Below are 25,390 nucleotides of genomic sequence, written 5' to 3'. Positions count from 1 at the left end.
TTTGTTTTCCCTTTTGATTACAAATTGATTGCAAATTTTTGCAATGGATAAAGTCACATCAGATGTTTTGGCGTGGTTAACATAAATATATGCTGGGACATTGAAAAAGAAAAGAAAAAACTCTGGGGATTCCCAAAGGTTGCACGCTCCTGGGTGGAGGAGAGTTGGAGGAATGAAAGGGTTGCACATTCCTGACGGATGGCATAAGACTTGAGCTGGATGGAATTGGAAAATAATGCATCATTTTCCAAGTTGAAATACATGCAGTTAAAGGCTGTAACGTGGAAAAGGGCATATCTCGCGAGCACGTGCTTTTGCTGTCTCGGGGAACGGACGGGACATCAAATTTATATTCACTTATAATAATAATAATAATAATAATAATAATAATAATAATAATAGAAAGCAATCTATAAGGAGTGCAATAACACCACGTGGATTTGCTGCGGGCGAAACCTGTCTTTGCCGATCAAATTGTTATCATCGCATGAATGAACCTGTCCCAGATATGAATGTGGCTGATTTGGCTAAAGGTCCGTCACATCTGGCTCTAGATTGGCAGATGATGGGCAAGCACGGTAACTGATTGAGGATGAGATAAGGTGAGTGACATGTGGTGGTGGGCTTGCATGTACTGGAAGCAGTTATTTTGTAGACAATATCCAATAGTCGAGGGTCTGGTGAGTTACTCCAAAATATATATTTGTCAGAAGCAAAAAAAAAAAGAGTAAGGGAAACGGTGTAGGACACTGCATGAAGTGTGTGACTGGCTATATGGTGGGAAATTGTTGCCAGACATTCCAATATGGTGACACACGCACGCACGCACGCATGCACACACGCACGCACGCAGGACCACAAAGTAACCCAGAGCCGCAGTTATTGTCCTCTTGTCCGCAGCTCTGTTGGCTACTGGTTAGAGAAGAAGATGCTGCATTCAAGTACCGTTGGATATTTTTACTGAAACGCTTAACACATTTTAAAACACTTATGACAAGAGCACAATTAAATACATGCAGTATATCTAGCATATACCACATACAACTAGCACTGTAGTAACTGTGACTTCCATACCAATAGTATGCCAGGAAGTGACATGTGTCATAACCTCTGTGCTTTGCATACCGACCTTGTAGCCTCCCAAGTTCTCATCCAGTGCAGTGAATACCACATATTATTTGCGGAAGCTATATGCTCAGGAGCAAACCAATTCTCCTACGTTGGATAATACCATGTGGTTTTTGTGGGATGCACCACGATAACACATTATAGACAAACATTATTATGGTCTTAAACTACACACAACTACCCTCTCATGGTTATTGGCAAGTCAAAATGAAAATCATTGTTTTACTATGTTATGACATCACACACAAGCTACTATACATTTACAACGTGGTCTTACTGTAGAGCGGTCTAAATGCTAATTGCCCTATTTGCAAAATTTGTACAAGTTAAAACTCAGCAACTAGACTGACATGTGTATCTATAAATGGACTGTTCCATTTATCAGCTAGCCTTTGCATATACCTTTACTCCAATACTACAAACACAATGTACATGATGCTACAGACCGCAAAATATTGTGTGGGATCCGGAGCGGCCCATTTGACGAAACCAAACGCACTTCGAGTCCTGATTTAGAGTTCGCTTTCCAGTATTCCGAGGAGTTCCTGAACGCATCTGAACAGAGAGAGCGGTTTCCCACCGCAGCACGAGCTGCTGCATCAACTGTCTCTCCGCGAGAGCTGCGAAGCGAGCCAGTCTACGAAAAGATAGCAGGACATGTGTTAAACTAGTCAGAGTGCGACGTTTAGGTGGACGCGAACTAGAGCTGACAACATTGCTCGGTAAGTCTGTCGCGTCAATACAACTTTTTCATGCGTTGCGTTGCACGAGCGCTTTTGCCCGCGAGTGAGGCTTTGTATGTTTGTGAAGTTGCTCACAGTGTCAGTGGTTCCCAAACTTACGTGTCCTTACAATTATTTGTCATTGCCTTTTTCTGTGCTTGCTTCGTAGGCACATTGCCAGAGCCTGTTTGTGTTTATTTACATTGAATATTAGTCCGAAGTAAGTGAAAAGCGAGTGTTTTATAACCTAAGCTGCGTTCACTGCCATTCACTTCAGAGCTGCTTGTGCACTGGCGCACGGTGGTATTTTATTTTGACAGGTCAGGTTATTGTTTACTTAGGAAGAGTTAACCCCTAGACATGCCTTGAGCACTGTGACCTTTAACTTCTTTTTTGGGGCGATGTGATGTTGCAGCGAAAGTTGCTCTCACTTAAGTGTTTTGCAAATTGAAATGAAAGGGAAATACATCTCAACAGATTAACAGAAGGGCAGGACTTTTGCCTTGTGTCTGTGGCTCAGAGACACAAGGTCAACTTGTGAAAGAATATATACCGTCCATGACAGTTTGACACACAGGCTAGAAGGATAACAAGGCCACACGATGTAAAGTGAGAGGCCAACAAACAAAGATACAATTTACAACCATGCTCCTTCATAATATATGATCATAATACTGTGGTTGACAACATCCACAGTATACTTTGCAGACTGGACCATTTCTTAACTGTTAAAACATTACAAAATGTTAATTGATAATGTTTGCATCACACATATTTATTCATTTCCCAGTGTGTTGTGAGGCAGCGGTTTGAGAGAAGGTGTGTTGAGGTCTAAAAAAAGAAATCTGGAGCAGACCGGGATGGGAGACTTGTTGGACTTGTTAAACGTGCATCCTCATTTCCCATTTATTCAGATGTGTAGCAGCCCCAGACTTGTTCTTGATGACATCACCCTTTGTCTAGTGGAAGAGTGCTAATTGTGGCCATAATTGACCTTTGACCCCAGTTGTGGAATACATTTTATTTTGCTTAATGCTTCTCAAGCCACTGCTGCACTTTTGATGACCTGTGTTTAGAAATGAAAGGCGCCCTATGGAGATTTATGTGAACTAATAAAAAGTGTATTTTCTTTGTTTCTTCACCAATATGCATTGTGTAAATCCTTGAGGTCAATGTTTGGGAAATACATAAAACGACATTGTTTACATCTACGTACACTAGCAGTCTTCTAGCCTTTAGCTAGCGCTTTGCTCTGCTTCGTTGCGTTTTACCTCCACCAACTGTCGCTCAGCAGAATAGCATGAAATCGGTGGCAGGAAAAGTATTGTGCTGTCCGTGTGTTTTGTGCGCATGCATGTGTATGCTCGGCCTTGTGTGCAACAAGAATATTGCAATTGCTGCATCTCTATTTGCCAACAGTATTCATGGAGCTAAAGGCTGAATTTTAGGAAAAGGGAAAAAAACACTCAACAAAGCAATTACTGTATGTAATGAGATATATAAACCAGATGACATGCAGCAGAGTTTTGAGTCTTTGTGTTTCCCTTTGCTTGAACTCGCCTCTGATAGGAACTTATTTTGACTTGTTCTTGTCCCTGGGAACAACTGGGAATTGATTAGCTAAGTGGCTGAAAAGAATGAAAACGTCATTGAAATCTGGATCGCAGTTCAGGCTTGTGGTCCGTGATTGCCGTATGCTTGCATAATGTTAAATCCATCCCCTAACATGTAATTACATCTTGAAATAAGAAATAACTGATTGCACGGAGCAGACATGACAGAACAGCTCATTTGATTTGAATGAATAGCAACAAGTATGTTTGTTTCATGAGAAAAACCTTCAACTACTGGCCAAATGCGTTGCACCAGTGTGATTATGGAGAAGCTTCATCATAATTTCTACTGGTGTGGTTCACTTTTGTAATGCCTCAACACTCTTTCTGTGGTCACACACACACACACACACACGCACACGCACACACACTCAAAAGCACTGGCACTCATTTCATTCTTCAGTTCAGTAGTCTCCCTCCCTTTTGAGTCATCTTTTTATTCCCTTTGTTACCAAGCGCATGCACACACACACGCACATTATACCGCTCACACGCTCATCCACCGAGAAGGTACAGTCGCCCCTTCTTGAGTCAGCCCTCTCGCTCTGTTGTTAAAGTTAAACTAATACACGTATAAAGAGATGCTCTCACACACATAGAGCCCCCCCCCCCCCCCACCCCTTCTGTGCACTTTCCGCTGGCGTCTCTCTCTGCCCTGCCCTCTAATCAAAGCCATATGTTCTCCAGGTCCCTCACATGAAAACTCTGTTCTGTTTGCAGCAGCGTTCCCAGCCTAAGCAGCCGCTCACTTTGTTACTGAGCCGGAGACTGTGGTGAAAGTGAAAGGTAACCTGCAACAGATTGCTTTTTACTTTCCTTTCACAGTCTGTTTGATTCCGGTGCTATCATATGTCTCCAAGGAGATAAAAGCCGGCAATGGGAAGATGGATATAGCTTTCTTTCGCTTTAATCCTTTGTGTATTTGTTTCAGTAGTTATGAGCTCTCCTGATGACTGTTTCATTACATCTGTATGAATTGCCTTGATCTTTACTGAATCCTGACACATCACAGGGTTTAAGGGTTTCAGGGTAGCTCCTCGTCGTCTCTTCAGCTGAATCAAATATCTTTCCTTTTATCGTAAAAAACAAACAAACATGCAATCCAGGAGGCCAATATGGAGCTGCTCAAACATATGAATCTGAAGCCGATTTCTCATATGATCTACAAACAACGTCTGGAGAATCGGGTCCGGATATTGTCTTGAGCTTCACACATGTAGCACACATGTCTGTCGGGTGCGTTCGTAGAGCTGTGCACTACACACATCTGGCAATATGATAGATGTCATGATAGAGACGTTACAATTCAATATATTGTCATTCTGTAAGCAAGGTGAAATATTCCGATTAAAAAAAAAAAGTCAAGACAAGCTTTGCATGTGAACTATTAATTAAACATTGATGCAGTGCTTTTGAGAATTGATACAGTATCACGAAACATTATATTGCAATGCAAGTGTATCAATATTTTCTTACACCCTCACTTAAAAAAAGGTAAAGTGTGCAGGAGGCGGGACATGACGCAAGAACATCACGGTCACCTCGCCGGTGTCGCAATTTGGTCGTCAACAACAGAGTCCCTTGACACAATTTTGGCAATTTTAAAGTCTATCCAGTCAGACATTTCCGACATTTCCCCCTCTTCTTCAAATATCATCAACTCACTCGCTGTGAATTCTCCGAACAATGAGCGCTCTATTCACCCATTGGCTCCATTGGACATTACTTTGACTTTGCAGGGAGCTGGCAGGGTAAAGTCTGTTTAATGTCTGGTCTAACTGATTTGGACATTTGCGTTCTCACATACTGCTCCCCCGGATAATGTCGGTCTTGCAGATAAATTCAGAGTTGCAGTGCATCTGTGAAAAGGGCTTAAGAAACCTTGCCAGTTTAGTCCAAATATGTGACTATAAACATAACCAGCACTCTTGTTATGTGGGGACCTACAAGAAACTTGCATGTGACTCATTTTGGGTCGCAACCCAAAAATGTAATAATACTCCCAAATGAAGGGTCATGCATATTCTTCTAGTAAAGGGATGTCATCCTGTTTATCTGGTTTTGGATAATGTACAGATTCAATTCAGTTTTCTTCATTACAGACCAGAGGATGGAGAGTAGTTTTCCATCAGTTCTCACCCACTTGAGCCGTGATTTTCTGACCAAAGCTGGCTGGGTTCGATCCACCGGGCTATTAAGAGCACTGGGATTTGCTCAAACTTTAATTAGGTCGGGATTCAAGGCACTACTCGGATGTAGTGCATTTTTAGAGAGAAAGTAACTTCTTTTGAATAAAAAGCTGGTGTTTGTGGTTGTTCAGGTTTGAGTTGGGTTCAGAAACCATGCAACGTTTTGATTAGAAAGCTGGTCCCATTGTCCCTCAGCCAGATCAAAACCCTCACACCAACACACACACATTCAAATTAAGATGTAACTTTCATAAACTATGTCGCATTTAGAAAGATTCACATGCATTCGTGGATTTTCCCCTCGTATTCTAAAGCATGCCATTTTTCTTTCTTCCCAGCTGCACTGATCTCTCCCTTTTTTATCTGGGTCTTCACACAGCATAGTGACCAGTTTAAGGAATGTGATTCTATTGTAGTCATATGATGCGTCTTTTCTTCTCTGACCCCCTGTGTTAAAGAGAGAGAGGGGAGGGGGGTCCTTTGCATGAAGAGTGCATGAGAGCGCTCCAATAGAGTTCCACAAAACTGAGTATCCGTACTTTACACAGCCTAATTTAAATTCTTCTTTAGTATATTCAGTGCTCTTAGTAAGCCATCACTGTGGCTAAGATGCCAATCGAAGAACCTTAAAGTTATTCTTTACCGGTTCTTGTTGATAACATTTTCTGGTTAAATTTTTGTTTTCTAGAAGCCAATCCAGTGGTTTTGTCAAGATTATTAGCTTTTTCCTTTTTGCCCGTTCTTGTTACTTTACCCACTTCTTTCTTAGGTTATGAATGGAATTCAAATTAGTTCAGTTTTGGCACTTTCTTGACTGTTAGTAGTCTCCTTTTTGGCATCTCAAAGCATTCGTGACTGAAAATATAATCAAGTGAAATCTGTGCTTTCACTGCGTGACTGTTTCTTTGCACTTGGGTGACACCAGTTGGAGCGTCACTCTATTGTACTCGCATGCCCTTTATTTGTGCACAACAGAAACGGGGATTCCTTCTCTCCCTGACCTGCTTATTATGCTAAAGAGCCAATGCTGAATCCTAGTGTGAAGTATTTAGTGGGGTGTTTTTTTCGTCTTAAGTGGATAAATGGCCTTTCAGCTCAGTTTGAATACAGCTCTCATTTTACACTTTTAGATAATTATTCTTTTCCTTATTCACTGACTGTGTAGTAAACATATTAAATGTGAAGCATCAATGTTATTACCAGTAATTCATGGGGCTGCTTTCCACCTCGGCTTTACTTTCCTGCACACCATGTGAAGTTGGACCTAATCAACCAGGCCATGAGTCATCGTTTAGATGAGTTGCGAAATAATCCCTCATGAATGAACATTAGAAAAAGGCTTTTATGTGAGCATGAAGGTCTCCTGTTGAGGGGATACACAATGATTTAGGACTCAAAACCGGCTGTGATCCTGAGACTACAACACATTGTTCCTCATTTTGATTGACTACTCATGAGACAAAATGTTATTTTACTGATACTGTGTTTAAATCCCAAATTTCACTAAGTGGTTGTATTAATTTCATTTCTCAACTTGTGTACTTCCATTCATTGAAATAGCACCTGTCTCATTTAAATTCGGTTTAACCTTGTTTTTTGTAAAACATCTGATTGTGATTACTGTATATCTCATTTATTCAGGACTGTCAGTACTGCTGAGATCATCCCCGTTGCGTTCATCAACATGTGTTCCACTTTATTGCAGCTCGGAATATGTTGGTCGTACCGAGCAGTTCTCTTTTTAAAGCACGATGAGCAGACAGCTGTCTGTCCTTATTTCATCAAGTTTTTCCAGTGAGGCAGTTGAGATCACAGTTTTTATTGACTTCTATTGAAGTACACAAACTTTTTGAAGCAAGCAGCATAAAAGCCCATATTCTAAACTTTGCAATTGTTTTAGAATAAATACTTTTTTTTGTATTCAGATAATCCAGCCTATCTTGGATAGTCTAAAATACAAGCAAGAGCCCATGTGCTATAGTTTAAGTCTACATTGCTTCAACAACACAATATATTGATCCCCTTCTAAAACCCAAATTATATAAATATATTTTTTACATTCTATTTTTTATGTGTTACACAAATGAGATGCAACTTTTACATTTTTGGTAAATTTTTGGTTTTGTTAGTTTTCGTCAGAAAAGCTAATTCCCTCTGTTTCTGGTGTTCATGCTAAGCTAACCGTCTGCAGTCTATAGCCTCATATTTACCGTACAGAAATGAAAGTCTTAAAATGAGTGATGTCTACCTGAGAAGGGAATGAAGTCTGCTTTTAGTGCATTTTCATGCATGTGAGCTTGCCTCACTGGTTAGCTACCCATTTCAGATCTAGCACCTTGATACACCGAGGGTGTGACGAATAACTCGCAAAAATGTAAAACATTTTCGCTCTCTCTACCGACAGCATTTGCGACAGTTGCACCACTTTTTTACGGAGCAGCGTCCGGCAGTCTGTCTGAGGTTTTCCCTCTCGGACTTGGAGAAAAAAACTAGCTTACCATTTTGTCGCGTAATATTAATGTTCTGTATGAAAGAACGATGACAAAAGCAACAGTTCGAAAAACCAATAAGTGCATTTCTTAACATGTTAAACTATTGCTACAATACTTAGGAATAATCATCACTCATTGGGGAAAACAGTTGTGTGTTTGTACCATCAATATGTAGTATACAATTTAGTGGAGAGACCATTCACAAATATTTCATGACATAAAAAAGCTCCGCGTGTCACTGCAGTCCTTTTGTTTGTGCAGTCACTGTCAGCCAGATACCTGTCAAGGTGAAACATTTAAATCACATTCTGATTGGCCGCTGAACTTCTGACTGACTGAGGCCCATCCCCACATGTCAGTGACAGTCTTGGTCTCTCTTGCTCTGTCGCTCTCTCACTCCTCTCTCTTTCACTTTCCCGCTCGGTCTCACCCAGTTGTCAACTAGACAGCGAGCAAGAATTCACCTGGAAAACCTGGAGCATAAGATTTAAAGAAGACTTTTTAACAAGGCTTGTTGCCTTGCATTAATACATTACATTAATGTAAGTATTGCCAATTTTCAAGTGATAGGGACCTAATTATACACATGTATGTGTGTGTGTATATATATATATATATATATATATATATATATATATATATATATATATATATATATATATATATATATATATATAATATATATATATATATATATATATATATATATATATATATACATCATTATAGTACTTTGATTTTGTATACCATATCATTTTTTCTGAAGGAAGAAAAGCCTGCTAAAATATGCTAGACAGTATTGTATACAACACGTGAAGTAGAAGCGATCAAGGGTTTTCTTCGTCAGTGTACTTTTACTCTGTGTGACCTGGTTTCCTATGTATGTGTGTGTGTGTGTGTGTGTGTGTGTGTGTGTGTGTGTGTGTGTGGTGTGTGTGTGTGTGTGTGTGTGTGTGTGTGTGTGTGTGTCTGTCTGCAATTTTGGCCCAAGGCTGAGATTTGGCCCGAGAGAGACGTTTTTTTCGCCGGCCAGGGTCACAGTTCAGCTGATTACAAAAGATACTTTGAACCGTGTTTAGCATGTGTGCATGTTATTTTGATTTTATTTTAGGTTTACAAACTGCAGAGATGGAATTCTTCTTTTTAAGTACTCTCTTGTGGGTATTTGTCAATTTTACCTTTTGAAATAATCACAAAGCAGTTTGTTTTTTATGGTGTCTTTATTGTTCTTTAAAGTCTTCATTATTGCCATTTAATGAGCCATTTCTGTAATTTATACTAATAAGATTCAGTTATAATCATGATGTCTAAATGAACAGCTGTCGCACTTCTAATATCAAACTCATCCTTACTTTAAGTCCACATGCTTCTATTTCAAGTAACCACAGTGTGGAAACGCTATCCTGTAGCTAATTTCAGGGTGTTGTTAAATTAGATTCATCGCAAGCACAGCTGTCTATGTCACATGGCTTAAGGATTTAAAGCTACAGTGTGCAACTTGCAAAAATGTGATGCTTGTCTCACCCTCCTGACCCGTAATTGGACAGGTTCATGTCGTAAACATGTGAAGTGTGTGAGTTTGTGTCCTCAAGTGACATCAGCCTTAATGCGACAGCGAACATGTTCAGACACAACATGAGCTGAAGCTGTAGATGATGAACACAGATGGTTCCCAAATAGAACATCGTTGTTTTCCATGTTTTTAATTGCATCTTGTCTGCACATTTAGTTTAACTGCACTTTCATTTCTCATTTTTCCTCCCATTTATAGTATTGTGACTTGTCTGTGCTAGTTTCTAATCTCTCTTCAGTTGGGAAAATATGCATCGACACGCAGGTAGGGTTGGGTACCGAGAACCGGTGCCAGTATGGAACACGTCCGGTACCTACCGGACCGAAAAGCAACGCAGATTTCGGTGCTTCCTTCCGGTGCCTGAGCCGATTTAAATACTTTTTTTTTTACACTACTCTGTAAAGTTGCACGGTATATAGATACTAAAAAGGTAGCGCGGTGCCCGCACGCTAAAAACGATTATTAAAATAGCGCGGATCAGAGCGCACTCGCTGCTCTGCTCTCTGTCGGCCTGCATGCAGAGCGGGGCTCAAGGGGGCGGGGCTTCCAGCGCTCACACACAGTGCGCGCACACAGAGCTCGCTGGAGACACGAGCACGAGCTTTTGAACGTCCGTCCTCGGCTTGATGGAACAAATCTCTCCAGTTGATATAAATGATGACGTGTAGTCCAGTAAAGCAGCAGTTTTAGGATCCAACAGTGTCTGAGTTCTGTTGCACACGGTCCCATCAGGCCACCTGATTGGACTGGTGTCTGTTCTTTTTTTAAATATATATTTTTATAGTTTGAAGTGTGTTTTGTATGTACTTGTTTATTTATATTTCTAGTATACTTTAAACAGTTAATGTATTGTTCAATTTGAAGAAAAAAAATTGCCTTGGCAATAAAAAAGTATCGGTTCAGGCACCGTTTAGGCACCGGTATCGTTTTAAAAGTATCGGTTTAGCACCGGTATCGGAAAAAAACCAAACGATACCCATCCCTACACGCAGGTACACACAAAGATGTAGAGATAAGAGAACAGTGATTTAAACAAAATTATGTTTTGAAGCCAAAAGGTTAGTTTCATATCGTTTCAGGAATGTGAACACATTCATATCTGGTTTGTCCTGTTTTGTCTGAGGCGTTGTGAGAAAACGTCTTTATCATACCGGTCGTTCAAAAGTCTTACGATGTCACCTTTTAATCAGCAGTGTAGCTCCAGGTGAGCTGCTCACATGTTTACAGTTTCAGTTTCAGTCAGTTTCAGGCTCATATTGTGCATCTAAGGCATTGAAATCCAATACCTTGGTTAGTTACATTATTTGGGCTAATATACAGCATGTTTGTCTTTTGATGTTTGGGTTATGTTTTGGTAATCATTGAATTTCACTAAATAATATAAATTTGATTAATTCTAAGAATTAATTTTGATGTTGATTAAAAGTAGTACCGGTACTTATCAACCTACTCTCTATCAAGTAGTTTTGTATGTTTTTTTTATGCACAATGAGGTCATTTTTATTTATTTATTTGATTATTAAAGCCCATTTTGAATACAACTTCTCTTGCCTACTAAAGTTGTATTTTTACTAGACTTTTTTTGGCTTCTGGGAAATTCAGAATCTTGGCATGCCTCTTTTTTCCTTTTGCAGGAGTGGCTAACTCTTTCAAAACGATCTCTGCTACTCACTCCATTGTCACAATAATGATACCTTGTGATCAGTTCAAGTCCGTTTGGTTTATATAAACCTGTCCCTAGTGCAGTTGACACAAAAATACCATTGCAGATCTGTGGAACAATGCTCTGCAGTGAACAAAACGAGCATACATCTAGCAGTGGCTTCTCAAAACGTCCCATCATCAAAGAAAGTATATATATTTTTAGCCATCAAATCATTGTCTTCAAAAGGTTACAATTTAGCAGCAAGATGGAGGAAGTCCTAAGAAGGTTAGGTGTCACTGTGAGCTCATGAATGAAGCACTTGTGTGTTTCTTCCCTTGGGTGGAAGGTCTGTCTGTGTGAATGTAGCACAGAGCCTTGAAAAGAGGTTGCAGACATCCAACACAGACACCTTGATACTTTGTTGGTTTCCCTCCACAAAAAACGATGAGCGCACAGTTTTCCCTGAAATAACCTGAAACTGACAAAAGTAAGGTTTGACGGGTGCCTTCTCAAGACCGCACATTTCAGCTCTTTCCAAAGATGTTTGATAGGATTCAGATCAGGAATAGAATAGTCCACTGTTTTGTTCTTATCCATTTGTAGGTTTCCTTTAGCTGTGTATTTTGGGTTATTATCTTTTTGCAGGACCCATGACTTGGGACTGAGGCAGGCCTTTCTGACACTGAGCAGTATGTTTTGAGATTTCATCGTGCCCTGCACAGATTCAAGGCCCCCGATGCCAGGCGCAGCAAAGCAGCCCCAAAACATAACCAAACCTAGAATAGTGTTCTTTTCTTTGAAATTCATTTCAACATCTGTGAACATAGCGCTGCGAGTGGCCAAAAAAAGCTCCAGTTTTGACTTATCTGTCCAAAGCACATTCTCTCAGAAGGATTGTCCCTTGTCAATATACGTTTTAGCAAATTCCTTTCTGGCCTTTTTTTTATGTTTTCCCTTCAAAATTGGAGTCCTCCTGGGTCTTCTTCCATGGAGCCCACACGGTGCGATCAGAACCTGAAAAACCTTGGAGTTCAGCTTGTATAGTATCGTTGGTTCTTTTACTACCATTCACAGTCTCCTTCTCTTCTGTTCCGGGGTCTGATCTCCTCAGACAACTCTCTCCTTTGCGCTCTCTGGTCCATGCTCAGTGTGTTGCCCATGATAATACAAAACAGCACATTGACTATTTTTGGCAGAACATGCCTTGCCTGCTTGATTTACCAAGGATGAGCCCTATCCTCCCTATTTGTATTGCTCTTCCTCACCCACCCACATGCACTTAAAGTGGAGCTGGTCCTCCCTCTTAGGGTCAGTCCCACATTCCTACTCTGGCCCACGCATTCGGCAGGGAATTAAGGGCTGTGGTCGCTCTAATCATGAGGTTTCGGGTACTAGTCTTTTGGATTTTTACACCACTGGCCACCATTGACGATACCAGAATCACACGATTAGTATGCGAGCATATTGTGGGTGAGTGTGTCTGTTATGAATGGGTTTCATGCCGACAGGGTGCATAACTAGACTCTGCCCAGCTCTGATTTAGTAACCTACCAGTGTGCTAGATTGTTCTAGACCGAATGAGTGAAAATGAATCAGTTTTCGGGATATTGATATTAGATATTGACTAAAGGTCCTGACAGTTTTTGCGGTGCGTGCCGCACTGTTGACACTAATCTGCTCTTTTCACCTTTTGGCCGATTCAGCACTTTGAGTCGTTGGCAGAGCCTATTCAAGAAAGCAATCACTCTGATTGGCTGTTCAGCTTTAGCCAATCAGTGCACGAGGGACAATATCAAATATAAGAAAGCTGTTTGTGACAATTGTAGTCAAAAACCTTCATAACATTAACCAATGTTTGTGTCTGTGGACGAGTATTGTAAACCCAAAGCTGTTACATGTCAAACTAATAACAGTGTAATTAAATCACGATTGCACACAATTTCGGGAATCCAGAACATTTTGTCTACACCTGGATTTTTGTGTCCAAGACTTATATGTTTCATATTGTAATCAAAGGTTGGTTGAAGTATTTTTGGAGTGCATTTAATTGATAGTAGATAGTAGAGAGATGACAGAAAACAAAGGGAGAGAGAATGACATGCCACAAAAGTTCCAGTTCAGATATAAGTCTCGGACACTTACGTTTCGGGTGAGCACTTCAACCCCTAAGCTATTCATATTCTATATTCTAGCTATATTCTGAAGTTATTTTATATTGGCGTCACATCATGAAGAGCTGTCATTGAAACTGTAATTTAACTATCTGGTTGCATTGTACCAATTTAATACAGTCTAATTATCGAGAACATGTAAGTTCATGATGATGTTCGATAACTGTGGGATGTCTACATACGGGATCCAATGTTTAGGAAAAGGGAGGGAGCTCGTGGGGAATGAAGAGAGGGACAGGCGTGAGAACACAAGAAGAATACATATCGATTGATTGAAACTGACTGTTTTGGAATGAGAACGGGCTGCACAACCTGCTTATTGACTGAGGAATGTATCCCCACGTGGGCTCTTTGCAGATGCCACGAAGCGTCCTGAACACAGTCAAATAAGAAGAAAAGGGAAAATATAGGCAGAGGGCAGGGTCTCAGCAGAATTATAACAACCCCATAATATGTCCTATTCCTCATACATCATCTCAGGAAATGGAAATAATAGTACTGTTTATAGTTTTATTCTTATTGCCTCAGAAGATTAGCATTTTTTATGGTTTTAAAATGAGTGTTACTTCCCGCGTTATTCCCTTCCCACTGAAATTCAGTGTTTGTTATTTCAGTTGCGTTGGTCACAATGGCTCACACTGTGCGTTGATTTAGTTGAATAGTTATAGATAAGAAAGCTGATGCGATGAATGAAGAGAGCACACAAGGACTGAGAGAAATCTTGATTTTTTTTTTAAGTTAGTCAATAGTGTTTCTCATGTGTGTTTCAGTTTTTTCCCATATCTCTTTTTAAGTTTGTATTACTCAACTGTCTCTTTGAATATGCTTGGACATTGTGGAAATGAGTTAAATAGATAATGACTGGTGTGTCTGTGTTCTTTTTGTTTTCCTCTCTTGTTTTTTCTCTCAGGGCCTGCAAGAGGATAACTATGCCACAGATGCATGTCAGGACCAATCAGGGTTAGCGCACACGCCTTGTAAGCTGTGACCGTGAACCGTACTATCAAGGAAATTCCTCTTTCCTCCAGGGTCAGCTCCGTGGGTTCTCTATCTGGCGGTTTGTACAGCTGCACAAGCTTCTGTTTCTACAACACACACAGAGCACACTCTGTATGGACATGTTGTCTTAGTCCCTCAGGAGGTCACTGGAAGCTGAAGTCAGTGTTGCCCGACCACAGGCCTCTGACCCTGGTGGCAGGACCTGGGACTGTTGTGTAGCATGACCTGAAGTGCATCGCTCTCATTATCCAAGTGAGTATTTTGAACTGAACTAAAAAAGAGATGGTTTGATACTGATGATGGTAGTATGTAAGTCAATCAATCAAAAGGTGAAGCTGCAACAGAGAAATGTACTTAAATCCCCCCTTGCTCAGTTCAGGGAAAACTCACTATCATTAGTTATCTAGATTCTAGACAATGGCGATGCGGTCATCTTACACAATCTATGGGTTTTCACGTCTGCAAATTGCATTTCCTCTGCAAATTTAATTTCCTCTTGCTCCTCTATGGAGCCACTAATTGAGATGGAAGACGTCGCTTCTCAAATGTTAGGAATTAAGAGACTTAGAGAAATGTATTTGACGGATTTTTGCATTCACAGATCGGTACTAATGCTACCAATTTGAGATGATTAAAAGGGCTTGAGACGTATCGGAAGTTCTTCTAAATGCTCTTTCGATTTCTCCTGCTTTACTGGCATCTACAGCAAAGTGTCGCTTATTTTCAGAGCTGCAGCTAAACGAAGGCTAAAGACGCTCTGGGAAGACACGATGGCTACTGAAGAAAATGTGACTCAGGTCGGGGCTGTAGTCCTGGCTCAGCGAGCTTCACCTCCATCCACTGGGAGCAGAACCAGCAGAGAAGCCAGACACGCAAACAACAGCCAGGAAGTATGGCGATACTCCGACCAATCGTGGCAGTCAAAACAGCGGAGCAGCCCTTCCCTTCTCTTTTATAGGAAGTTGTCATGTGACAGTGGGAAAGGGACAATTTTGGACGAGGAATACGAATGTTTGGATTGCAACTCAAAACTCTTGAGCACCGTAGAGAAACGTTATCCAGAGCTGTTGGCTGGCAAGGAAATTGAAGGAATAACTAACACTGTTACTCCGATACCTGGGAAAAGTTCAGAGGGATCTCCGTGCCAGCTGGACACCCCTGAAGAGGGTGTGGATGCAGGCAGAAACAGAACTGGCAGCATCCAATGCTCCTGCACCCTGTCTAGCCTTAACATGAGTCCAAACATCTACTGTTGCCACAGTCCCAGATCCAATTCGAGCCCCAGCTGCAGCCCCGCCCACAGTTCAAGCCTCAGCCCCTCCCAGGCCAACCAGAGACACATCCGTCGCAGCAGCCTTCCTGTGTCAATGCTGGCTTTCCACAAGGTAATACAGAATCTGCAATTTGTATAGATTAAGCTGCTGCACTGTGTTATGGGTTCTCTGTGCTCTAAAATGTAAATTACATGTTTAAACTAAGTAGATAACCCGTTTAAGGCACTGTTAATTCATCTGTGCACAAACATCATTCAGACTATTTTAATGAACCATGTTTTCTGCTTCTAGACTCCACCCTGCCTCTTATCTCAGTGCAGTCCATCCAGTGAACCGAGCTCTCTGGTGTCATCTCCCTCCGGTTCCCCTCTTCCCAAACGCCGTCAGCATCACCAGAATGGACACATTCACCGGCACCAACTCAAAGATAGCTACTCAAGTTTAGAGAGGCTCAACAGAAAGCCCAGGGTTCAGAAATGCTCCCTGGAAAAACTATTTGCAAGAAGAGCATCTTTTGAAACCATGAGGTCAACCCTGAGGAGCGATGAGAGGTCATCCTCAGTGACCAGGAACAGCAGTGGGGGCAGCAGCAGTGATGAAGGGGATGGAGACGGCCTCTTGGATAACGCAGACTTTATAAGGAACCGTAAAGAGCGATCCACTGTCCTGGTCAGACGCTTCTTCAAGAATAATCAAAAGGTATCTCCATGCAAGATTTCTCTTCAGTTGGTCTTTGGTGTTGTATAGAATGTGTATCTTGAACAAATGTGTTCAGTTGATATCTTGAACATGTTTTTGTTATATCCCTTGTTAGTGCTCATCATTTATAGTTTGCTAAACAAAACCATGAGACATGCTGAACCACTTTTCTTCTTCCCATAAGATGACCATGTCGGTGTGTACTGGAACAAGAGCGCTTGTCAAGACGCTGCCGTCAGGACACATCTCAGAGGAGGTCTGGGAGGTGGTTGTTGATCAGAGGATACGGAAACCCAGCAAGGAGAATGTGTGGCCGATCGTAATGCGTGGTATCAAAGAAGAATTCAGCGTTTGCAGGGAGTTGCTACGTTTTATTGGAGTTAAGCTACAGCAGGTAAGAGAACGACTACCCAAACGTCATAAGACTGATGTTGTCACATGCATTATAGAAGCATTCCATACGTCAAGGACTCAAATGTTATGAAAACGTAGATTCAAGACGGCAAGGCAGTGAACTTCTTCTCAGGTCTTTGATAGCTTATCTTTCACACTGAGACTCTAGCTGTTAACACACTCCTGCCAAGAGAGAGCTGTACTGAGACAAAATGATTGAAGTAGGCAATGTTAATCAGCACACTTAAACATGTGTTCCATAATCATCCTAGCCCAAGGTTTATTAAGGGTGCCTTTTTAAGAGTTTTCGGAAATATGTTGCAGGGGGAGGTATTTAATGTTTTGGTGTTTATGACCTTACATCACTGGCGTTATGCCTCAAGCTATAATGTGCTTATTCTTTAATTGCCTTCCAATGGTGTGGATATGCTACAGATGATACGGCATTGGGTTACAAGGCGGTTTGCTTTGTCTTTTTTTCTGCAAAGTAGAAATCTCATAGCTGTACTGGCGCAAGACTGTTATTTAGGACTTGATTGAAAAAAATGTTCTTGGCTGTTGCTTTCCTCTGTTTGGGTTGAAGTGCTATGCCTGTTATGCATGAAAGATGAATCATTTGTTCAAGAAATATGTTAATAGACCAACACACACACACGTCCCAAAAAACACATACACACAGGCTCTTTGTTCAGGCTAGGCCCCTGCTGCGGAAAAATGATTTATTCTCTGTTAGTCCTGCTCCCCATATTACTGACAGACTGAATGACTGAGCCTTCTGTGCGTGAGTGTGTGTGTGTAAATGGACTGAGCAGAGTTGGCATTGACATTAAAGTTATAGCCATGGAAATTGCTTGAGAGAAGGTAAATGAGCAAGACAGAGAGAGAAAGTTTGAGAGAGATGGAGGATGGGGGAAAAGAACTGGAGTAAGACAGAGAGGAGACCCAGGACGTTGCTGTGTTATTATCCAGTTTCCAAGCAAGAGTGTTTTTACAAACATCTCACAGGAGCTGTTGGCAGCCGTGGCAGCCACATTTCGGAGATTATGCAGCTTTTTTGCTACCTTTCAAGAGAAGTAATTTTGTCCATCATAAATCCTGCTTTCAGTCTGAGAGGGGCAAACATTCTGAGAATCTGAGGAGACTGGAAATCAGCAGCATCACACAGGATACTCTCCTGTTGTCTTTTTCTTATCTTTTCCCTCCTCTTCCTGTAAAAACTCAAAACACATGGAGACCGAAACAAAGTGCCTTGAAGACTCATACAGCCACAGAATTGCACAAGTCCAAGTTTATTATATTGTAATGCCAAGAAGAATATTGTATTTCTATTGAGCTTTTTTTTGCCACATGTAACTGTTGCTGTATGAAGGTACTTTAAATGTGCTATATATGAGATTGTGAGCAATCGTATTGCTCTCAACATGCCGACTCTCACCCTTATTATGAATCTTACCCTGCGTAGCATTTGAGCACTAGGATAGGCCAGGCTTCCATGCTCGCTGAGGTACCGCTAACCTGATTTGACCATTGTTAGCACACATTACAGCAACAGTGCCGACGGAGCTAACGGTGTCCACCTGAGGAGGAACTGGAGCATATATATTTGTATGCGAATTGTTAAACAGATATTAGACAGCAGGCCGAGTGTGTCTACATGGGCGCTTTACTGTGCGTGTTTTTATAATTTGATTCCTACATGTGCACAGTTATATAACCTGCGTGCATAAATGCATGGATATTTGTTCATGTTTTTTTTTATGGGTTCATGCATAACCACAACAGAGTCAAGTACCGTCTTAAGTTTCTCATGTGTGGACGGGGGTTTGTGCATTCGAGCCGTGCAAGCACACACTCGTACTCGTGTGCAGAAGTGTGGTTTCTGACTTTGCCAAAGTGTTTTTATGAGTCCTTTGTGGTTGTACATATATGGGTTGAGTTAAGTCCAGGCAGAGCTGCTTTTAATAATGAGTCTATTGAAAACGGTGGAGTTGCCAGCACTTCTCTTGTCAAAACACAATCCGACTCCTACTCCTGTAAGGGGTCACCAGAGAAACTCGGAGAATACTGAGCAGCAATGAATAAGGGCTGTCATCAGAATCATAAATCCTATGAAAAAGTAGGAATGCATCCCATTGGCAACAAACGGGAGTCAAGCAGTCGCTTATAAACGTTCTACACATTTCTGTTTCATTAGATGTAGATATTCTTACCAATGGAAGATCAGAGAAAATACAACATTAGAGTTGATACCTTAAATATAGAAACAACAAATACAGCATGTTTCTTTTCATCCCGAACCATCTGGTCAATCTAATGTAGATCATTGTAATAATATGTATGCAGTATTCAGGCCACAAACCTAGTCAATTGATTGCATTTTTGCAAAAAAAATTAAACACTGTTTCTGTCTGTCTCTACTCCCCTGAGCCTTTTAAAAACACACACACATACACACGCGCACACACTTTATGTTACACAGGCTCCCTATATGTAAGCCTGACTCTGCAGTTATCACGTTGAGGAGTTTTCTGAAGGTATCCTGTGGCCCAGTGTGTTTATTGCTACAACTAATGAAGCGAGCCAAAGAACACAGGATTATATGAAGGAGGGATTGGAGAAAGGCAGCAGCGGCAGAGGGAGGGAAGAGTAAAACACTAGGAGAGAAAGAGGGAGAAAATGAGACTTTAACAGTGGAAAAAGAAGAAAATCTGCCATGTGAAAAACAAGGTTGGGGGGAATCAGGCATGGACTATTTGAAAGAGAATAGGGAGAGTGAGAGAATGGAAACAAAAAGGTTCAGACTTATGTTTTATATAGGTTTCTACATAAGTTCACAATGGAAAATGAACACGATGGAAAATATTGTACATGGGATTGTAGGGAAAAGAGTTTCCCATTCTCTCCCAAGAGTTGAGCAGTAAAAATGCAAAATAAATTGACCGCGTTCCTATTAAGTTTTATTTTAATTAAATTTGTCCCCTCCATGCACTGATCAATGTGTCTATATTTTATTTTCAACTACCGTACAACGGGATACACACACACACACACACACACACACACACACACACACACACACACACACACACACACACACACACACACACCTGGCGTATAGGGATCAAACGGTCTATAAGCCAGAAGCATTTTATTGTTTGCCTTTTGCAGAGTCTACCAATTAGAGCCCTGCTGCGTCCGTTCATGTAACTCAGTGGTGTGAAGCAAAATGGTAAGTGACCATGCACACCCTTGCAAGCCCTTGCACGTGCGCGCGCACACACACACACACACACACACACACACACACACACACACACACACACACACACAGGCACAGGCACAGGCACAAGCACACACACAGGCACAAGCACAGAGACAGACTACACACTTTTTTTTGCCATAGCAATTTGTGCTGAGGGGCTGAGAGATGGATGCTTAATATATATATATATATATATATATATATATATATATATATATATATATATATATATATATATATCTTCCCATTATTGAAGATGCAAGTAGTCTTCGGGGACAGGAACACATTCTTCCCACGAAGGGACGCTCTGTGCTTCCCTGTTTCCCCTCAGTGTTTCTGCTCATAACTGTAAACCAAAATGTTGCCAGTTCATATGCAGAAATATCTGTGCTGGGAAAGTGAATAAATGATGTTGGTTACTTCTCTCCTTTAGATTTCGATATGTCCAGGTTTGTGTCTTGGCGTCAGTCACCTCAAATGTTTTTTTAACTCTCCCACTTTGAAAACTATAAATAAGGTAACATGTATAAGGTGTGATCATTGCTTCCTAAATGAATCAATGGAGAATGATGCATGACAATATTACTTTAAGAACCTCCTAAATCAAATTTGATTATCATCCATACGGCTGTGGCCTATGTCAGTATATGACTTGCAGGGCTACACTGCAGTGCTCATTACTGTTGTCTAGTTTTAGGACGATGTCATTTCTGTTCAGCAAATGTTAACCTAGCTGTCACAACAATAAGATGCAGCCTGCGCCATATGGGAGTTGTTGTTAAACTCATTCTTGTTTGCGCCGTTAAATGCTTTTTCCCCTCCAGCCCCTCGCTAGTTAAATATCCATGCCTGTAAAATGGGTCAATATGTTTAACGACCGGTTATTTGTGAGTGCGAGTAATAACTTGTGCAAACACATCCACATCTTGGTTCCCTGTTGTAAAGGTAGTGTTTTTAAATGCAATGTCCAGCAAATATCCGGTTATGTTGTGATATTGCATAGATTGGCTTTCCAGATTAGAGCCTCAGTAAATAGACTGGTTCACTTATTTGTTCCTGAGTCTGAGAGACACTGACCTAAAATCAATTACATGCACACGCACACACACGCACGCACGCACACGCACGCACACGCACGCACGCACGCGTTTAAGACTTCTAAAAAGGTTGAAGTGAATTAAATTACAATCACAATCACAGTTTGAGCTAGTAGAAATGAGCAAATGGCTTTATACAGCAGGAAGTCACTGTAAACCCGGGAGCATTTTGTACATGGAGGATTATGAGCGACCCCACACATAATGACGTGTTTTCTTGCTGCTTTCAGTGGCGTAAGCGCCCACACATACGCACACACACACTACATGTTTTGACAAACTGCCCTATCCAAACTCTGAGAGGCTTTCTAACCAGCCACTTGCTCTGTGTACACACTGTACCGTACTTAGGAAAGGCAGTTTGGATGACAATGGTAAAAGAAAGAACGCCCAGATGAAGCCAGGCTGTGAAAATTGGCTGAGCATAGCATGTGCATTTTTGCAGGGTGAACAGGAGTTGAGCCACATTGTAGTTTTCCAGTCTAGGGCAGGACTCCTGCAATTATTTTTTTGTGTGTGTGTTATCAAGAGGTCATTTATTACGTATAAAATGTATCCATCTGTCAACTATATGAATCAGTTAAGCTTTTTTGGAGATGTATTTGGTGACTCAACACACTTCACAACACATGTTGTTGTTGATTGTATCAGAAATATTTCATCTAATTGGCCGTCTGAAAGGCTTGATCACACTCCAAGAAAGGTGGAATCTTTATTATTTGTCTTTGGAGGAAACTGATTCTCCTCCAGTTTGTGTTTTGGTAAAGCCAGAAGGTTCATAAAAGTATTATGTTCAGTGCGATTGTGCTTAGAGATGGTAAAATACTTTTTAAAAAGATCTCAGAATGTCTCTTCAGGTTTTTATATTCAAAGCACAAACATTCAGGTAGTCATTCAGCTGAAAAAAGAAAAACAACAAAGAAATACATATTTTGAAATAAATAATGAACTCTTTGAATAGATTTCATCAGGGAAATGAAAGGATTCAATGAGCAGTATCAGTTCTGAATTATAGTATTATTCACAACCATACACACACCGTCCGTGTATGTCACACCCATTTAACCTTCCGTCTATCATTCTTATGTTCTCTCTGTGTGTGTTGTGCCACTACAAAGGAATGTGCCGAGCAGGCCACTCTCTCACCCAGCTGGGTGTTGCAGCTTAGCCTGAGATTAGAGAGTGTGTGTGTGTGTGTGTGTGTGTGTGTGTGTGTGTGTGTGTGTGTGTGTGTGTGTGTGTGTGTGTGTGTGTGTGTGTGTGTGTGTGTGTGTGTGTGTTGAGACGCACTGTTTAGTCAGATGTCTTTTTACATAGAAAATGGGTCGGGCAGTAAATATCTAGCGTGTGTTTATGAGGAGTATGTTTAATCACAGTGACAGTATCTTGAACAGTGTGACCTCTCTGCTCTTTAAACATGGAGGGCTTTCCATCCCAGCTCCATCGCTGCTGATACATTTGCTTGAGCGCATGTGGTCGCTGTTACTTGTTTTTGTTGAAACACATTCTATCTGTTTGTTTTTGTGGGGTGACAGAAGGGTGTCAAAACTGCATGTGGGTGTGTTTTTGCTTCGTGGAGTGAAAGTATGTGTGTGTGTGTGTGTGTGTGTGTGTGTGTGTGTGTGTGTGTGTGTGTGTGTGTGTGTGTGTGTGTGTGTGTGTGTGTGTGTGTGTGTGTGTGTGTGTGTGTGTGTGTGAGCTAGCTTGCTAGCTAAGGCCTGTCGCATATGTGGGGAAATTGTGCTGCTCCAGAAACTGGGAAAGTTTCCCCCCAGAGATGCAGAGCCGAGGCTGTTAAACTCTGGGTCAGGACCGACACACAAACGCAACCAGTGGAGCATTCTGACCCCATGCGGTGAATGCAGTACAACTTAAGGTACAGACACACTCCTGATCAATATGACATGGCCTGTATATGTCCCTTTTTGGGTGATAACCCTGAGAATGCATTATTATGTGGACTTCCATTCAAATACATAGCATGAACTTTGACCACAATATGAGAAATGTAAACAAGCCAGCATACTTGAACTTCCTGTCATGGTGACTAACTTACCCCTCCCAATCTTCTGTGACATCGCATCTCTACTGATGACACGACTGCTACATGTGTCAAACTGTTTCTGCACTCCCCCAGTGATGCAATCACACTTTAGAAGAACCCATTAACACCACTAACATATGCAGGTTTGATTTAGAAAAGAGCACTTGGATGAAAATGGACCAACAATAATCCCCCAAAAATTGATTAAATGAGAGCTTGAAGCAGATGTGGTTCATGCTATTATTGTTGTACTCCACGAATAACACAATTGATATAAAAAATAGCCTGTGACCTCCACTTCCTAACATTTTGACTGAGGTCATCTAGGGGGATTTATGTTAAATCAATCCTTAATCTTATAGGATGCAATGCAGCAATAGTTTTTCTGTTTTTGTGTTGCCACTTTAAATTGCAAAACCAAATGTCAAAGCAGCGTGTCTGACAAACGTACTACGGGAGTATCTTTTCATGTAACGCTAAATTAAAGACACATACAGGGAGCTCAGCTGAAGAGCCTCATCTGTGAAGTTTGAAAAACAGGTTTTCAGATTAACTTTCAATTTCTTAAGGATGTTGGCTGCTGACTGTCGTTGAACAGAACACTGAATCTCTGTCAACATAGACGAAGAATTAAAACAGCGTGAATGTACTCCTTCAGCTTTGATCTGAATTGATAAGCATGACTTTGAAGGGACTTTACATGTCGTTTTGTTTTTATATAAAAAGTACAATAGTCATGATGAGTTAAGAGCTGATTGGAATGAGGATTGACATGAAAAGTGATCCTCTGGAGCCATCCAGTGGAGAAATTGAAGAAGCCGCTGCTGCAGATGAACTTTGATTGCTAAATATTTTTGGTGTATGGCTACTACTTATGATTTATGTTTCATTAGAAATCTAACATTATTGGCATACAGACTATTCCGACTATTGCTATTTGATCTGCATGCTTTTGGTGTGTGGGGGTGTACACTCTTATCGGTCTGTAAGTCTGTCATCCTTCTGTTATTTATTTATAAATCAGTAATCAACTAACTGACTTAGTCACTGGGTTCTCAAATGTAAGGTTTTTTAAATATTAAATTGAAATTAAATTCAATATCTTTGGGATATTTTCCAACAAAACAAGCAAATTAAAGCTGTCACCTAAGGCTCTTGGATTTTTTAAACGTTATTATATTTACATTATATTACATTTTGCATACTAAGGGATTAGTAAATTAATTGAAACAATAATAAAGAGATTAATTGATAACTGCAAGTAACAATTATTTTCATTATCAGTTATTTTGCTGATTATTTTACCAGATAGTTATATATCCATTCCGTCCATAAAAGTAAATAATGTCCATCACACCTCCCTCAATGTCTCAAACAGAAAAAAAAGAAAAAAAATTACTTAAACATTTAATGAATTATCTAAATATTAGCTATGAATTATTTTTCTTTTAAGCAACTAAATAATCAATGGGCTTGTCAATCCATCTCTATAATTGATCATTAGCGGGGGCTCTAGTTATTTTTACTCACCCTTATATATCAGCGTTTGTTTGGGAATTAAAAAGAGATACCTGTTTGCTGTTTTCAAGAATAAAAAAGCTTGAAGTGATGCTTCATTTGGCTTTCTTTTACTTGACATATTGTTATAATTATTTTACTCAAGATAATCAGTGTTTTGCTGTATATGAATATCCACCAGAGGGCAGCACGCTTATTTAAATAAACGGGTCATGTAGTATATCAGCTCTGCTCTGTAATGAACCCTCCACGGTGTGAAGAGAAAGTCTATGTTCAGTTGATGAACGAGGCAACACCACATCATAATGTATCATTGTCTTAATTCATATTGATCGGGGGACTTTGTGCCTTCTAAAGGCAATTCATTTAATTAGTGTAGTATGATACATGAAGCTGACCTCTCATTAGCCAGCCTCATTAGCTGAGTATTGATCAAAGAAATGCAAAGCAAAGACAGAGGGCAGGCCAGCTGTTTGCTTTGTTCTGGAAATCACTTTGATGTCAACTGGGTACGAAACAAATTAATTCTTCCACTTGATGAGGCGGATTCAACACGACATACTTTATTCAC

The 25,390-nt window shown here is 40.7% G+C and overlaps 1 protein-coding gene across 1 annotated transcript in view; it reads left to right on the top strand.

The window, feature by feature from the left end:
- Positions 1 to 15,302: 15,302 nt before the first annotated feature.
- The window catches only part of plce1 (phospholipase C, epsilon 1), a gene marked incomplete at its 5' end in the record, with an annotated part of 64,675 nt that continues 54,587 nt past the window's right edge, over positions 15,303 to 25,390 (top strand). Inside the window, 3 exons of the mRNA XM_079214501.1 lie at positions 15,303 to 15,917; positions 16,098 to 16,505; positions 16,690 to 16,899. Coding sequence (XP_079070627.1) covers positions 15,303 to 15,917; positions 16,098 to 16,505; positions 16,690 to 16,899 — 1,233 coding nt within the window. The remainder of the gene's footprint in view (positions 15,918 to 16,097; positions 16,506 to 16,689; positions 16,900 to 25,390) is intronic.

Source organism: Taurulus bubalis, assembly GCF_910589615.1.
Source record: "Taurulus bubalis genome assembly, chromosome: 2".
In the NCBI taxonomy this organism is placed as follows: domain Eukaryota; kingdom Metazoa; phylum Chordata; class Actinopteri; order Perciformes; family Cottidae; genus Taurulus; species Taurulus bubalis.
Note: the sequence above shows the minus strand (reverse complement) of the source record. Positions and strands in the feature narration are given on the sequence as shown.